Source organism: Periplaneta americana, chromosome 13, assembly GCF_040183065.1.
Source record: "Periplaneta americana isolate PAMFEO1 chromosome 13, P.americana_PAMFEO1_priV1, whole genome shotgun sequence".
Classification (NCBI taxonomy): Eukaryota; Metazoa; Arthropoda; class Insecta; order Blattodea; family Blattidae; genus Periplaneta; species Periplaneta americana.
In genome coordinates, this window is record NC_091129.1 from 12,524,176 (window position 1) to 12,540,725 (window position 16,550).

Sequence of the window (16,550 nt, forward strand, 5' to 3'; positions counted from 1 at the left end):
TCTATCTATCTATCTATCTATCTATCTATCTATCTATCTATCTATCTATCTATCTATCTATCTATCTATCTATCTATCTATCTATCTATCTATCTATCTATCTATCTATCTATCTATCTATCTATCTATCTATCTATCTATCTATCTATCTTATCTATCTAATCCAATCTTGTCTGTCTGTCTGTCTATCTATCTATCTATCTATCTATCTATCTATCTATCTATCTATCTATCTATCTATCTATCTATCTATCTATCTATCTATCTATCTATCTATCTATCTATCTATCTATCTATCTATCTATCTATCTATCTATCTATCTACCTATCTACCTATCTACCTATCTACCTATCTACCTATCTATCTATCTATCTATCTATCTATCTATCTATCTATCTATCTATCTATCTATCTATCTATCTATTTATCTATCTATCTATCTATCTATCTATCTATCTATCTATCTATCTATCTATCTATCTAATCTATCTTGTCTGTCTGTCTGTCTTATCTCTCTATCTATCTATCTATCTATCTATCTATCTATCTATCTATCTATCTATCTATCTATCTATCTATCTATCTATCTATCTATCTATCTATCTATCTATCTATCTATCTATCTATCTATCTATCTATCTATCTATCTATCTATCTATCTATCTATCTATCTATCTATCTATCTATCTATCTATCTATCTATCTATCTATCTATCTATCTATCTATCTATCTATCTATCTATCCGTCCCCGTCCCCGTCTCCCCGTCTCCCCCTATCCCCCTATCCCCCTATCCCCCTATCTCCATATCTCTCTATATATCTCTCTCTATATATCTATATATATATATATCTATCTCTCTGTATCTCTCTCTATCTCTCTATATCTCTCTATCTCTATCTCTCTTTCTCTCTATCTCTATCTCTATCCATCCATCTATTTATTTATTGCTAGTAAATTTCAAATGAATACAAGTTAATATAACATAATATAAACTAGCCCACTCCTGAATGAGTAAGACTCGTGCTCAGGAGGGGATTCCAATGCTGTACAAATAAAAATAAAATTGAAAGTGAATAAATTACAGATTAAAAAGTGTTAAATATCTTTGAACCCAAACTTATTTGTCAAACTTTAATTATTCCTATAGGCTTATTTCCTGAACAACAATTTCGATGTTAAACAATAATGTTTAATTATGTGATTACTGTTAATTATTTATTTAATGTACATTTTATATGCAAATATTACACTGCGTGGCAAAAGTCTCTCCGCAGTAAACTCAGTGCGCGTGGAAGCGCTTAAGTTGGCGGAATTAAGATAGGCCTAAGGCGATGGAGCAGCGGTGCGGGCCTTGACCTAGAGCATATAGTAACTGAATAGCATTGTACGTACGTACACCTGAGTGTGGACATTGTGCTTGTAAGAAGTGGTTGTACTTCTGTGCGATAGAAGTCAATATGTTATCTATTGAAGAGAGAGCGTTTTTAGTGGAGTGTCTTCCGTGAAGGTGATACGTTTTCGGAAAATGTAAAACGTAAATTTCCGTGAACGTTTTCCAAATTCGGTATGTCCTAATCGAGATACTGTGCGAGATTTAATTACTAAGTTCCGTGACACCGGATCAGTATATGACGCTCCGAAAAGTGGTAGGCCTAAACCAGACATCTCAATAGGGCCTCCTCGGAGCACTTCCTCCTCTCTCTTTTTTTATGTAAGAGTGGAACAAGATGCGGGAACAGTTCGTGTATCTCCGGTTGACGTCATTGACCGCGACATTTGAATAGACATCTGCAACCGCTACGATGTTGTCTCCATCTCCGAGGAAAGAATGTCCTTATTACCGCAAATGTATGAAGAAATAAAAGCTTTCATATGAAAAGCAAAATTGTGGGAGTTGCAAGTTTCAGTGGGCAACTGTTGCTACTTTGTTAATCTAAAATTGTTACCTAATTTGTATAAAGACCAGTTTAACAAATATAATGAAGTATTGAAGGACTTGAGAAAAGAATTTGAGACCAGATTTAAGATTTGAATAATTCTAATTTAAAATATGTTTTGTGAATTTCTAAGATGTTTTGGTTATTTTTAATTATTGAAAACATTACGAAACATATTATTCAACTATTATTGTAATTATTACATTAATATTGACGTATCGTAAGAATGCGTACTTTAACAACTAACAAGTTTAATTATAATTTTATTATTATTATTATTATTATTATTATTATTATTATTATTATTATTATTTAACTGATTTTTATTTTATTAAATATGGTATAAACTAAAAAAAAAGAGAGATACCAAAACCCATTTACTAGAAATGAAGTATTGTTGTTTAGTCAACTGTCCGAAGACAGGTCTGAACCTCACAAGTGATACAAGGCACCACTTATGAGGCAACTAGGCCAGGAGATAATGGGGTAGGGTGGCCAGTTCCTTGTGCTTAAATAATTATGTTACGTAATTATGGTTCTTCATGCTTCAGATGTCTTCTTTTTACTCATTGATATATAATTAGAAAATAAATGTATTATTATTATTATTATTATTATTATTATTATTATTATTATTATTATTATTATTATTATTACTATTACTGCAACTACTTACGAAATTCCGTCCGAAAACAACCGTCTATTGTGACAGTATATACAACTCAAAAGTGCAGCTTTGTGGCATTTCTCCCGCGACAGTTAAGCATGAGCGAGCTAAGCTTTGTAACATAAATCAGCGATCGGCAATCTTCGGGTATTGGGCTTATCTCTTCAGTTGACTACGCTATGTACACTTGCTCTATGTAACAACTTTTATGCGTTGACCTTGAGAGGTCTGGTCTAAACTTTTAACCCAGGCAAAAGTGGACGACATTGGTGATGTAATGTTGAGGAGCTCCACCAAATAAATGCCGAAATTAGTACAGCAAACAAATGTCCCTGTGCGGTCAACGCATGGAGCTTTAAAATAGGAACTTAACTTGTATGCATCCTTATAAATTTACAGTTATCCACGAATTAAAAGAGGCAGATCATGAGAGGAGAGCACACTATTGTCAGTATTTCCAGTCGTTCATCAATCGACACGGACGGGAAGTTTTGGACAGAACGTTTTTCACTGACTATTACACTTTTACTACGTCACACTACTTTTGACCAATAAAACGGTACGAAAGGACGTCTTTCAACTACTCATGGCTGCTTATCGCACAATTTTATCGCGTCCCTAGCATTTGTTTAATTTTATCGCTTCTCTAGCATTTGTTTAATTTTATCGCTTCTCTAGCATTTGTTTAATTTTATCGCTTCCCTAGCATTTGTTTAATTTTATCGCTTCCCTAGCATTTGTATAATTTTATCGCGTCCCTAGCATTTATTTAATTTTATCGCTTCTCTAGCAGTTGTTTAATTTTATCGCTTCCCTAGCATTTGTTTAATTTTATCGCTTCTCTAGCATTTGTTTAATTTTATCGCTTCTCTAGCATTTGTTTAATTTTATTGCTTCCCTAGCACTTGTTTAATTTTATCTCTTCCCTAGCATTTGTTTAATTTTATCGCTTCTCTAGTATTTGTTTAATTTTATCGCTTCTCTAGCAGTTGTTTAATTTTATCGCTTCTCTAGCATTTGTTTAATTTTATCGCTTCCCTAGCATGTGTTCAATTTTATCGCTTCTCTAGCATTTGTTTAATTTTATCGCTTCTCTAGCATTTGTTTAATTTTATCGCGTCCCTAGCATTTGTTTAATTTTATCGCTTCCCTAACGTTTGTTTAATTTTATCGCTTCTCTAGCATTTGTTTAATTTTATCGCTTCCCTAGCATTTGTTTAATTTTATCTCTTCCCTAGCATTTGTTTAATTTTATCGCTTCTCTAGTATTTGTTTAATTTTATCGCTTCTCTAGCAGTTGTTTAATTTTATCGCTTCTCTAGCATTTGTTTAATTTTATCGCTTCCCTAGCATTTGTTTAATTTTATCGCTTCTCTAGCATTTGTTTAATTTTATCGCGTCCCTAGCATTTGTTTAATTTTATCGCTTCCCTAGCGTTTGTTTAATTTTATCGCTTCTCTAGCATTTGTTTAATTTTATCGCTTCTCTAGCATTTGTTTAATTTTATCGCTTCTCTAGCATTTGTTTAATTTTATCGCTTCTCTAGCATTTGTTTAATTTTATCGCGTCCCTAGCATTTGTTTATTTTTATCATTACCCTAGCATTTGTTTCTTTGTTTGCCAACATTTCAAACTGCACTTGTCTGGGCGTCAAAAAACAAAATTACAAACCACTCCAGTCGATGCACAGCACTTTCTAATATGACTCGCATTGGCATTCTAGAACAAGAATTAATAAAGATCACTGGTCATAGCTGTGCATCTTCCCTGAAATCCTATTTACAAATAAATGAAGAGCACCACTCGTAAACCCTGAATAAGTTGAGGAAAACACCTTGTACATCAACGAGTTCACTTCTTTTAAGCACACGTCCAAAATAACATCAACTGAACCACCAACCACAAAAACATTCAAATTTGAAAATTGTAATTTCAATAATTGTTCCTTTTAAAATTGTTTATTGTTTTTATTTCATCATCGTTAATTAAAACGTTTCCTCTTTATTTCATCATCCCTAATTAAAACTTTTCTAACACTTGTTTATATTATTTAGGTTATGTTATAGCTTCTGCTATATGATATTATGGATAGTCACGTATCAGAGATTGTTTAATACTAAGATTTATTCAAAATCATCTGTCAAGTGACGTTGATTACTGGGATCCGGATGATTGAAGTGGAATGCAACTGTTTTAATAAAAATGAAACTGAATCAACAAAGCCTTCTTGACCAATAACCGTCCACAGAGTTCAATGAAGATCCCATAGTTGGCACGACTGATAACAAGAAAACCGCTAATCATAACACACTACTGCCATCTAGCGTAATATTTGTAATGTTGAGATGGTACAATAATACATTTGAAGACAGTTGTATTTTCGTAAATCAATTAATATTTTATTGTATTGGAGTACTTTGTTACTTCTAATCTTTATATACCTTCTTCTAATCGTGTAATAGTCAATTAAATCCCACTCGAGTTTTTATTTTCTCTAGATAAATCAAAACCTCTAGTGAGATAACTGTTGATAAGGCATGGTTAGCCTTTCTGGATACATTAACAGCCAGAATACGCGTATTTGGTCATCTACTAATCCCCATGCACTGCAAGAAACGTCACTACATATTGCAAAATTCGGAGTTTGGATTGCAATTTCCAGAGCGCGATTCATAGGACCAATTTTCTTAACACGCCCGTAGATTCAGAAGTGTATTCCTCAGACATTATTTACCCATTCATCGCTCTTCTTAATGAAGATGAACTGGAAAGATGTTTTTTTTTTTCAGCAAGACAATGCGACCCCTCACACATTATCTTCTTACTTATTAGATGATCGTTCACCCCTGCTCAGGCATGTGGACATGCGACCAGCATATGCTAGTCGATCTTGGCCCGGCATGAGCTATTGCTTTATGGATTTGTTACGCATATTTATGCGAACTAGAGTATATGAAATAGTAATATGCGTTACAAGAGCGGTATGTTAACGTTTTCATGGTCGAGGAAAAGATTGAAAAAGCGAAACGTAGTTGAGCTTTTTTAATTTCCGAGAACATGAAAACAAACATACCGCTCGTGTATTGTACATTATTTTGTGCGAAGATCGTTTATTACATACCTGAAAGACGAATTTCTAATTAGTTGCAATGAAATCTCCATGTTGGCTTCTGTTTAATGACGGCAACTTCGGAAAACCAAAAATCTTTCTTCAACATTATTGCTATAAAATGTTTTCTGTGTTTACTATACTCCAGCAGGCCGTGATATACGTCTCTCTTTTTTCCCCCAGTTTATAAATGCGAACTTAAAACAAACGGTAAGGTTATGTTTATTTTTCATTTTAATATTTTAACAATATTATTTATATAACATATTGCAGTAATAACATCGGCATCTGGAATCTTGTTGATTTTTTCACGGCTTCCTTAATGTTACTTGTATGAGGAATGCAATAAATTTCGTGGAGTAGTATGACTTTGCTTAATTTTTGCAAATATTTAAAAACAATAATTAACATTGCAATTTAGGTGAAATTGCAGTGGTAAGTTTCCAATTTATAATTATTACTATGTTAAACGTCTCTAAAAATAATATGTTAAAAGCCTAAAGCAGTAAAATGAATGTGGCGCTTAAGCGGTAAGAAGAGGGAAATTGTTATGTGCGTTACGTTGGGAATACTGAATATGGTATTTCACACTTACCGCGTATTGGTTCTGTGCGGAAAACAAGCAAATACGCACGATCTCGCACAAAAGACTAATATACCTGCATGAACGTATTACTTTTAGCCCTAAATATTATGTTTGAATTTCGCATGATGCTTCCTTTGTCCTTATAGCCAGGTACCCTGGGGAGTTTAGTACCAAGGGCCATATTCATAGACATTCTTAGCGCGGGCTTCCGGTGGATGATCAGCGTACTAACTTTTTTCGTATTCATAAACCAGTGTTAGCGATATATGATATGAATCCTGTACAAGTAATCAGTCGATAGCCGGGGCTAGTGTAGCACGCTCGTAGCGCGGGCTAGCGAAATGTCTATGAATAGCACCCCTAAGAGAATAAACTTTTATTATTATTATTATTATTATTATTATTATTATTATTATTATTATTATTATTATTATTACAACTACCACTATCACTATCACAACTACCATTACTACATATGTAAGAAAACTTTATCCATAATTCATTCCCTCAGACACTTAACCAACGTTTTACCTCTCAGCCTTAAAAAGAACCTGATCCAAACTTTAGTGATGCCCCACTTCGATTATTGTGATTCTCTATTCACGAATCTAAATACTGATCTTGCCCATAGAATACAGCGTGTTCACAATATCTGCGGTCGTTTCGTTTGTAACATTATAGAAAATTCGATCACATGACACCGTCACTAGAATAATTGTCTTGGAATCCACTTAAAGAAAGAAGATTCTTCAACTCTCTCTTATTACTATTTAAAATCATCCACACCTCCACACCCTCTTACCTAGCATCTCGTTTTGTTTACATTTCACTACCTGGAACCCGGAACATGTACCTTCTCTCTATTCCTCTGCACAGAACATCCTTCTACTCATCATCTTTCAGCATATCGATTCCACGCCTCTGGAACTCTCTCCCTGACCACGTCAGAGACTGTCGGACAATATCAAAATTCAAATTAAAATTGAAAAATCACATTCTAGTTCATGGAATTGCTTGTTGAACACCTGTCAGGTTGCGCAACTTCGGCTTAACCCATGACATATAGTAAATATTGTAACTATACTGTAGTAAAATTGACAATATGTAATGTATTTATTATTATTATTATTATTATTATTATTATTATTATTATTATTATCATTATCAGTTACCACTATCATCATTGCTATCTCTGTTTTTCTTTTTTTTTTTTTCTTGTATTAGCTCGATGAGAGCTCTATAGCGTTCTTTTCAACCTGTTGACCCTCTATAGGGCTTTAATTTAATTTGTATTATTTTCATCACCGTCTGTATTTCTTTTTGTATTTATATGTGATATCTGGTAGGATGGAATACATGGGCACAATTTTCGGTTACGTGAGGCACTCGATTTGAAATAGTTTGTTTACTAGGAGAGGAGACTGCAGAGTAGGATGGGAAATATAAACTGCTGTGACCTGCGTCACCTTATCGTAATCGCTAAGGCGGTCAGTGGCGAATTATTAGGAAAGCGCTTGGTTGACGTGAGAGACTCGAAAACTTTTACTCAATTTGGCAAATTAATTCGCCAGCTTTAATCATAAACCTCTTTACTATTTCTCCATCATTGAATTGATTTAAATCACAGGCGAGAAATTGCGTAACTAGCCAATAATATTCCATCACGTTGTCTACGTTTATTTTCTTGAATATTGTGGTGTTTATCAAGATTACTTAATAGATTTGCACGTTCTCGACCTAAAATAATTTCAGAAAATCATATTTCGTTTTCTACGCACATTTAATATTTTTTTTTATAAACTTCTTTTGGAAATAATACGTACAAACAACATTTAATTCCTCGTAGGCTATCTTTTAATGCAGCGTGTTTAAGGTATAATGTCGTATTTAGTATACTATGCAAATGTTAAGATCATAAATTTTCTTCGGAATAGTTCGAAAAATAACATTTAATTTGTCTTACCTTCTAATTCAGCATGTTCTTTATGACATAAGGAGTAATGTCGTTGTATATTAAATTTATTAATGCCTAATAGGATTTTCGAGCATAACATACATCGTATGTTCTCCCCTTCTAAACAGCAAAAAATCTCTTCCTCCCATTCCTCATGAAATAATCTTTTTCTAACGCGTACACACTGCTTTGATAATGCCACCACTGATATTGCTTATGAAACTGATAAAGAACCTGCCCACGCCTAGAAGCTACGTGAGGGAGGAACGGGGACTGTGAAGGTGATGTCACTCAGAGCGATAAGCTCTGTGAAGGTCAGTGAGGCACGATGCCCATCCTTGGCTTATGGGCTTAATCTTGTCAGATTAAATAAATAAATAAGTACTAACACCATTACCAGAACTACTACTGCTATTACTACCGCTGCTATCATTGCTAGTGCTGCTACTATTGCTACCACTGCTACTATGACTGGTACTACTGCTATCACCAGTACTACTACAGGAGTGGCATGCATTTCGTCACACTCACCCTGTGGTTCTGGTAGGCTGTAACGGCCGTGAACCTCGTCTCGGGGAAGATGAACGTCTTGAAGTTCTCCGTTCGCGCCGTGTCGCTCAACTCAGTCTTGGGAGGGATGTAAAGCACGTGGAATCGCGGCTGATACCGATGCATCGAGTTCAGGATAATCTGAAATACAAGGCACAATATGTTATTGTGAAAGATTATTAAAAAAATTAACAATTTAAAGAATTTAATTTTCAAAAACAAAAGTGACACTTGACTTAGCTGGTCCCGAAAATGGTCCTTTCAATTGCTTTTGGCCCATTGTTCGCCCTACACAGACTGATTAGGAAGAAACAGTCAATATTTTAGAGGGTGATAGTACGGTCTATTGTGAGTAAAAAAATTCTTATAAGTATGTGTCCAATTTATAATGGGTGTGGAGATGCAGCTGTTTGGATGTTGAGCATAACAAATATTACAAATGGCAAGAAGCGAAAACAACTATAGTCGCGACGCTGTTATTCCCGGCGTGACTCCTCCTCTTTGCTTACGTCTTAGGAAGTGAAGGCTCTATAAAGTCTAGGTAGGTAGTATCGTTCGCCATTTTTGTTCTTTCGTTGCCGAGCTACCAGACGAGGGATCTATTTGCCACACCGTTAAACATTATCATGTCGTAGCTCCTATGATAATAAATCAAACGCACTGTAATTCAGCAAATAATTGAGCGGCAAATAACGTCTTCGTGTGCTTTCTGCGAACGCCAACGAAAGAGCCAAAATGGCGGGCGATTATATATTAAGTATTTATCCAGCCTTAGGAGAAGCTTTACATCTTCATCAGCGAATCACAAGACGCACACGTTTAAATGTAGCTGACCTGCAACGTGATTGGCTGCCGGAAATTAGAGCGACGAGACTATAATTACTTCATGATTACAGTTATTGCTTACTTGTATGGTAAACCAATACAAATGTTCAAAGTAATACCTAGGTACACAAATCTGACTTTTCAGGTATAGATCCCTGTAAAGCTGACTTGAATAACTTCAAGGGAAAAATTGTTCCAGGGCCGGGTATCGAAATCGAGACCTTTCGCTGAGCGTGCCAACGCTCCACCGACTGAGCTACCCAGGAACTATAGACTACCAGATCCCGGCTCAATTTTCCTCTTAAATCAACATACCTCAACTGGGTTGACACTTTGTGTGACTTAAATTTGTGTGCACGCAATGCTGGGCTCTACTTGAGGTATGTGTATATGATGGGAAAATTGAGCCGAGGTCTGGTACAGTTCCTGGGTAGTTCAGTAGGTAGAGCGTTGGCGCGCTTAGCCAAAGGTCTCGGGTTCGATACCCGACACTGGAAAAATTGTTCCCTTAAAATTATTTAATACCTACTGTAGGTAGTTTGACATTGCGGTTCCGATATTAAGATCTGGTGATGCTGGGAAAGAGCGAGAACGTTAGTCCATAAACAATATGAAGTTGTATTAAAGATAAGTTACTGACGGAAATTAAATAGTCTACTTGTAAATAAAAGTTCAAAGTAATGGTTAAATTCCATCATAGGTTTCAATGCACTTCTTTTCTCTGTTGACAACAACAATATAGCATTGTTCTTCTGAGATTGTCTTGTCATTTTTAATTGAGAATAGCACTATAAACCCAGCCACCAATTCTTCCCTTCTGTCTAGCATGTTTTTGTACACTTCGCCTTCCATCCATTCCTACAGACAAAAATTGACAGGAGCAACGTCTGGAGACTTTGGTGGCCAATGCCTGTGACCACCTCGGCCGATCCATCGTTCGGGAGATTAGATGATGTCTCATTTGAATGCTAAAATGTACAGGGCCTACACATTGATGGAAAGCATGCCCCTCAGTGTAATATCCTTCTTTACACTGTAAATTATTTCTCAAATTTATTCCTGTGCTCTTAATTTCGACATTATGAAATGAATTCCATTATTTATAATTTGGTGCCATTCTATAACCGAATTAAATTATGTTTTAATTTCTGCCTCTACAAAACGGCTCTGACATCTGTCTTGAAGACGAGGATCAGAGAATTTAGTATTTTAACTTACCTATTCCTTTACTTATATTCGTTACCATGACAACCTACAGAACTTTTACATTTCTTCGAAGAATCGTTGCATCCAAATATTTACAGTGGATAAACACTATGGTGTTTTGTAACTTACAAATAAAATATAGTGACAGTTCTCATGTTGCAACAATTTCATTTGAAGAGTCCACTGCAAGAATGATGGATGTCACTTTCTTGTCGAAAATGAACCAAGACTGTCAATGCATAGCTTAAGACATATAGAATGTACATACAGACTTATATGGCATTAACACTGATAGTCATTGTCCAGTAATGATCGGAAAATCACAGTTAAGCTTTGAGCGCTAAGCATTTCAAACTTTCAATTGCTTCTCCTGCAAAATGTATTCCAAATGACATCCATCATTCTTGCAGTGGGCTCTTCATTTGTGGATCATATACGGAGACTAAGAGGAAAGCGGAAAATATGGAAGATATGAGAATGCTGGGTTTCTAGTGAAAGGCCTGCCCTTGAGTGGAAACTATGAATGAAATTAATTATGTTCTCAATTAACATCGGTTACCTACATGACCGTTGTCGTCCAGTTGGTTGTTGGTCAACTTCAACTTATCGAAAGACACAACTTGTTTCATCCACTGGGCACCCGTTGCTGGGGAATCTGGGTGTACGTGGATTCTGGGAGGCGAAATGGGGTCGGCCTTCCCTGCCACTACCCAGCTCGAGCTGAAAAGAAGACCAAATTTGCACGTACCGTTGTGAACTTAAAAAATATGAGGAACTGAATTACATTTTTTCCCCTGGAAATGAATTAAGATCATCTTAACAATGACGGAGTGTACCTCAGAAATCACACTTTATGTAAAACATATGGAATATGGTTTTGTTTAAGGGGTTAGGTACAGCTTACAGCTGTAGAAGTTTTGGAAATATTCAACATTTTTTCGCTGCATTACTGTATCTTGCACAATATCGAAAACTGTTATGTGTAAAACACTGTCCTTCTGCAATATGAAAAAAAATATTTTTGAGATTTAAAAAAATATATATATTATATAACTTATATAATATATATATATATTTTTTTTTCAAAATTCAAAATGATGGCAGTTTATTGTGCAGTGATGAAATGTTTCCCTCATAATTCATAAACTTGTTAACTTTTTCATGTTCTCTCTCTTTTTTATTTTATTGCTGAAACTCATGTTTTCAATATTGTGAATTTTTTATTAGTTACAACAATGTAATTTATTCGCCACAACAATAATTCCTTTCTACAATTCGCCTTAAACGCTCTCGTCAACAATTGGATTTTCACTCAACACAGTATTCGTTATAGCACTCCACCGACGACAATGACAATTTACTTGGACTATTACGCACAACAATGAACTGTTAATCTTAACTAATATTTACAAAGCACTATTTACAAATCAGAACTACCAGTTCTCAGTTCACAGTTCTTCTATCTCAGTCACTCGAGTTCACAGTATCTCGAACCACAGACCTTCAGAGACAGTTCACTGTACTCGAACTCGGGTCCCTCCAACTGCGGTCCACTGCACTCGAACTCAGGTCCCTCCAACTGCGGTCCACTGCACTCGAACTCAGGCCTTCGGATGCTGACGCAGATGCGGACGCACACTCGAGTCGAACTCCGGCTGGCTTGCTTGCTCTGGCTTTCTCACTGACTGAATAACTGAAAACTCTGAAACTGAAACTGCTGTCGTTCCTTCGCAACCGTAATTTATAACTACAGCGACGTAGCCTCGAAAGTTCGACCCGTCTCTAGAGATGGCATTCCAGAGAAATCCAGGGCCCTCTCCTCTCTACCAGCACCAGATGCGCGCGCAAACTCGTCGCGTGACGTAATACACCCTCTCTCTTCTCTCCACCGCGCGACGTCACTCAATGTTCCGTGGAGCCTGTGCGATCTGCTTTCTTGCGGGACGCTGGTCGTGAGTTCGAATCTCACGTCGCTGTCACAATATCATGTTCTTTTAACTAAATTCCTTAATAAATAATATTTTTTTATTTATTTTGTGTTAGAAGAAAATACTGATATTTGACCCTTTTTTAAAATGAATATATTTTTATCAGACAATCTATCAAAGATAGAGAAATGATCTTGGATCATATTGTAGATATCACATGCATAAATAGACACAAAAAATTTCATCATAGAATGTTGGATAGTTTTTTAGTTATGTGGGAAATACTTCATCACTGCACAGTGAACTGAATTTTGAAAAAAAAAAATGTAAATATTTTTTTTTTAATCGTGAAAATATTTTTATAGCAGAAGGACAGTGTTTTACACATACTAATTTTCATTATTGTATAAGATACAGTAATGGAGGAAAAAATGTTGAATATTTCCAAAATTTTACTGCTGTAAGCTGTACCTAACCCCTTAAAATTAATCCGAAGAAATATCTTTTTTTTTTTTTACTTACGTTAGAGAACAGAATTTTCTTATTCGATAAAAACAAATGATTAAGTTTTTATCTGAATGCGACTACAAGCATATCTCATAAATTTCGATATTAAACAGAACATTTTATCTCTCATTACATTCCCTAAACTAAATAAAGTCAATCCTCTGATTGACCTTCTGTCGGACCCCGGCCACTTAGTCACTTGTAATGAGTGCACCTCTGCACATAGTGTGTTGGACATTGTGCCACTGTCACATATTCTGTGACACAATGCATGAGGGTAGGCCACCAAAGGGGAACAGAGAGATAGAACTTAAAATGAGGAGGATTCGAGCCGGCATCGGAACTAGAATCCGATGTGGCTTAGTTAGTATAGCGTCAACATGTATAGCTCAAAACCTAGGTTCGAGTCCCGATGCCGGAGAGAATTTTTCTCCGTTCTACCTATTGTTCACCATATGGTAATGCAAAATTCCTGCATGTAAATAACATATGAATGGTGAATTTGCAAAACGACTTAAGTCCACATTTTGGGGGTTCTTAATTGAGAGCATGATTATGTTACTGTGTGCAAGGGGCATCGTTTAGTAGCAGAATGACTTTTGTATAGTTTATCTTAGCAGCAGAATATTTGGTTAAGGGGTAAAACGACTTTAGTCCTGGACTTAAGTTGCTTCGCCTGTCAAGTACTGAAGAAACTTACATAATATGTAATTTTAATCATACAATCAGCTGACAAAATGTTTTTTTTTTTGTCTGTTATCATTGGTAATTCTTTAGTTGAGAAAATTTATTACGTTTCAAGAACAGAGCATGAAAATGAAAAGCAACATGTTCAGTAATCGTGCTAAACTTGTAGCTGAAGTAAAAAGTATTGCAAAATGAAGCCAAGTTAAACATCGAGAGAGAGGATTTTCTCGCTGTCACATTTGACTACATGAAAAATGTATGTTTGCCTAAACACCAGTTCAGGATATGTACTACTATCGCCAGCTTACCGTCCCAGCTTTCTCTGTGCACAACATGAAAACTAATGAAATGTCCTTTTGTGTCTACCATGAGGGACAGGCCAAGAAGTCTTAATGAGGTATGTAATTTTGTCCTGCACACTACTTCAATAACTGTGTCCCATCCAGTATATTAAAGAACTGTGGTTGTTTTTCGACAGTTGTCCGGGACAAAATAAGAACAACACACTAATCAAAATTCTTAATGGCAATAAGTGCTCAGAAACATTTCTTCAACATCATACTTTTCTCCATCAGAGGTCTGTGCTCTTGTGATTAACAAATTGTTCAAAATAATGTTGTTCAACAATTGCAATAAGATTATTTTATGATTTTGGTATAAATATATTTAGTTAATAGTACATTATGCAACGAGCCTATAATGGTAGTAATTAAGACGCGAGTATATTTATGAAACGAGCGCAAGCGTCATACGACTTTTTATGCTGGACCATATTTCTAACTTGAAATTATTCATAAGTATTCATGTTATTCTTATCTGACTGGGGAGCGGAACTGACCTTGTGCAATATCTCGTAAATTGTGAGATGTGCGCAGACGCGAAAGTATTGATTTTTTCCGAGAAACAAATGTCATTGACCTTGATATAATCTAGAGAGTAATATAAACATTAATCTTGATATAACCTTGAAATTGATTTAGACATTGAAAACCGAGATGACAAATTGAATTTATTTGAATATTATTTACAATTAACGCTAATAGAATAATCGATACTTGCGCTTTCATGTTGCTACAATGGTGTTTTCTGATTGGTGGAACACCTGAACTTTAATGAATAGGTGTACTTTAATAAGGTCCATTAAAGGGCTGCTACCAGGTGTATAATTACTACATTTCGGCATGGTCGAGCATAAACATGTTTATGTGTCGGTAACATAATAATTATGACGCAGGATTGAAGTTAATTTTCAGAACAACTTAAGCTCTGAAGATAATTAAAATTTTTACGACCTGAAGAAGAGTACAAAAGTATGAATTTTTATACTAAAACTATTTATCTTACATATAAAAAATTATATTGTAACAATATATGGTTCAGCGAGGCCAAAAACAGTTTTCTTTAATTTTCTCAAAACTACTTATAGGGACTTAAGTCGTATTGCAAATTCACCATTCATATGTACTTCGGTACGTCGTAGTAACATTATTCAAAGTACACTAGTACTAGCAACTCACCTGTGGAAAGCGTACCGGTACCGCTTATCATCGACCGGCACGAAGTCCATCATCAGCATGTAGTCCGCCAGGGGATCGAGCCCGTACAGTCGAGCTTGGAAGGTGGGGAACATGCGCCTGGAACCATCGGGCGATGCGACAGATTGAGATTAAATGATTAGTTTATGTTGAACGATTGTTATTCTGGGAAACATAAAAGCCCACCTAGTTCCATTCTGAACAAGAAAGTGGAAATTAATCTCCCTTCCCCTAGGACTGCATGTGTCACTTGTTTCGCGTTGCCAAGTGGAGATTTTGTTCTATGCTCATCATCAGGGAAAGGATTTATATGTAAATACATATTTACTTATAAAGCTAATATAATTTATATTTTGCATTATCTTTATGTTTCACAATGTGTAGGGTTGAAAAATCCTACTTTTATTTTCCATATTTTTCCATATTTTAGAGTTTAGTACATATTTTCGTTAATTTCCATATATTTTCCATATTTCATATAAAACAGTCCATATTATATTAGGTTTAAGAATAAAACAAAACAAAATTCCATTAACTTTTAAAAATACATTTCAACAATAGAGATTTAAACACATGTTCAGTAATCCCTTTAACATCAGAGTTATTTGAAAATTAGCAGTCCTATCAACAATGGGAAAGTAAGTTACAAAACTGTATTAATTTAATTTAAAATTTTTAACAGACTTCAGTTGTGCAGCTCAACAGTTAAATGCCAGTCAGAGTACACATAGGTTCAGTTTTGTAAATCATACTATAAAGACGGTAAATATGCCAAAAGTACGTCATTCAGTCAATTTAAAATCAAAACTAACAAGTTACATTTCAGAATTTAAAGAAGATGGTTTATCAACTGACAATAAAATATTATTTTGTAATTTGTGTCAGTGTGCAGTATCATCTACACAAAAGTTCCTGGTGCAACAACACATTACAACTAGTAAACATCAGGCCAACAAACAACTAAATTCCAAGCAGAGACAATTGTTTTTAACACAACCAACAACATCGAATGTAAGATCTGAGTTTAACATCGACCTGTGCCGTTCTCTCATCTCTG

General features: G+C 35.2%; 1 protein-coding gene across 1 annotated transcript in view; it reads right to left on the reverse strand.

The window, feature by feature from the left end:
* The window catches only part of LOC138711749 (T-box transcription factor TBX10-like), a 306,742-nt gene that overhangs the window by 214,613 nt on the left and 75,579 nt on the right, over positions 1-16,550 (reverse strand). Inside the window, exons 3-5 of the mRNA XM_069842929.1 lie at positions 15,476-15,592; positions 11,400-11,556; positions 8,788-8,946 (exon numbers count right to left, since the gene is read on the reverse strand). Of these exons, the coding sequence (XP_069699030.1) occupies positions 8,788-8,946; positions 11,400-11,556; positions 15,476-15,592 (433 nt within the window). The remainder of the gene's footprint in view (positions 1-8,787; positions 8,947-11,399; positions 11,557-15,475; positions 15,593-16,550) is intronic.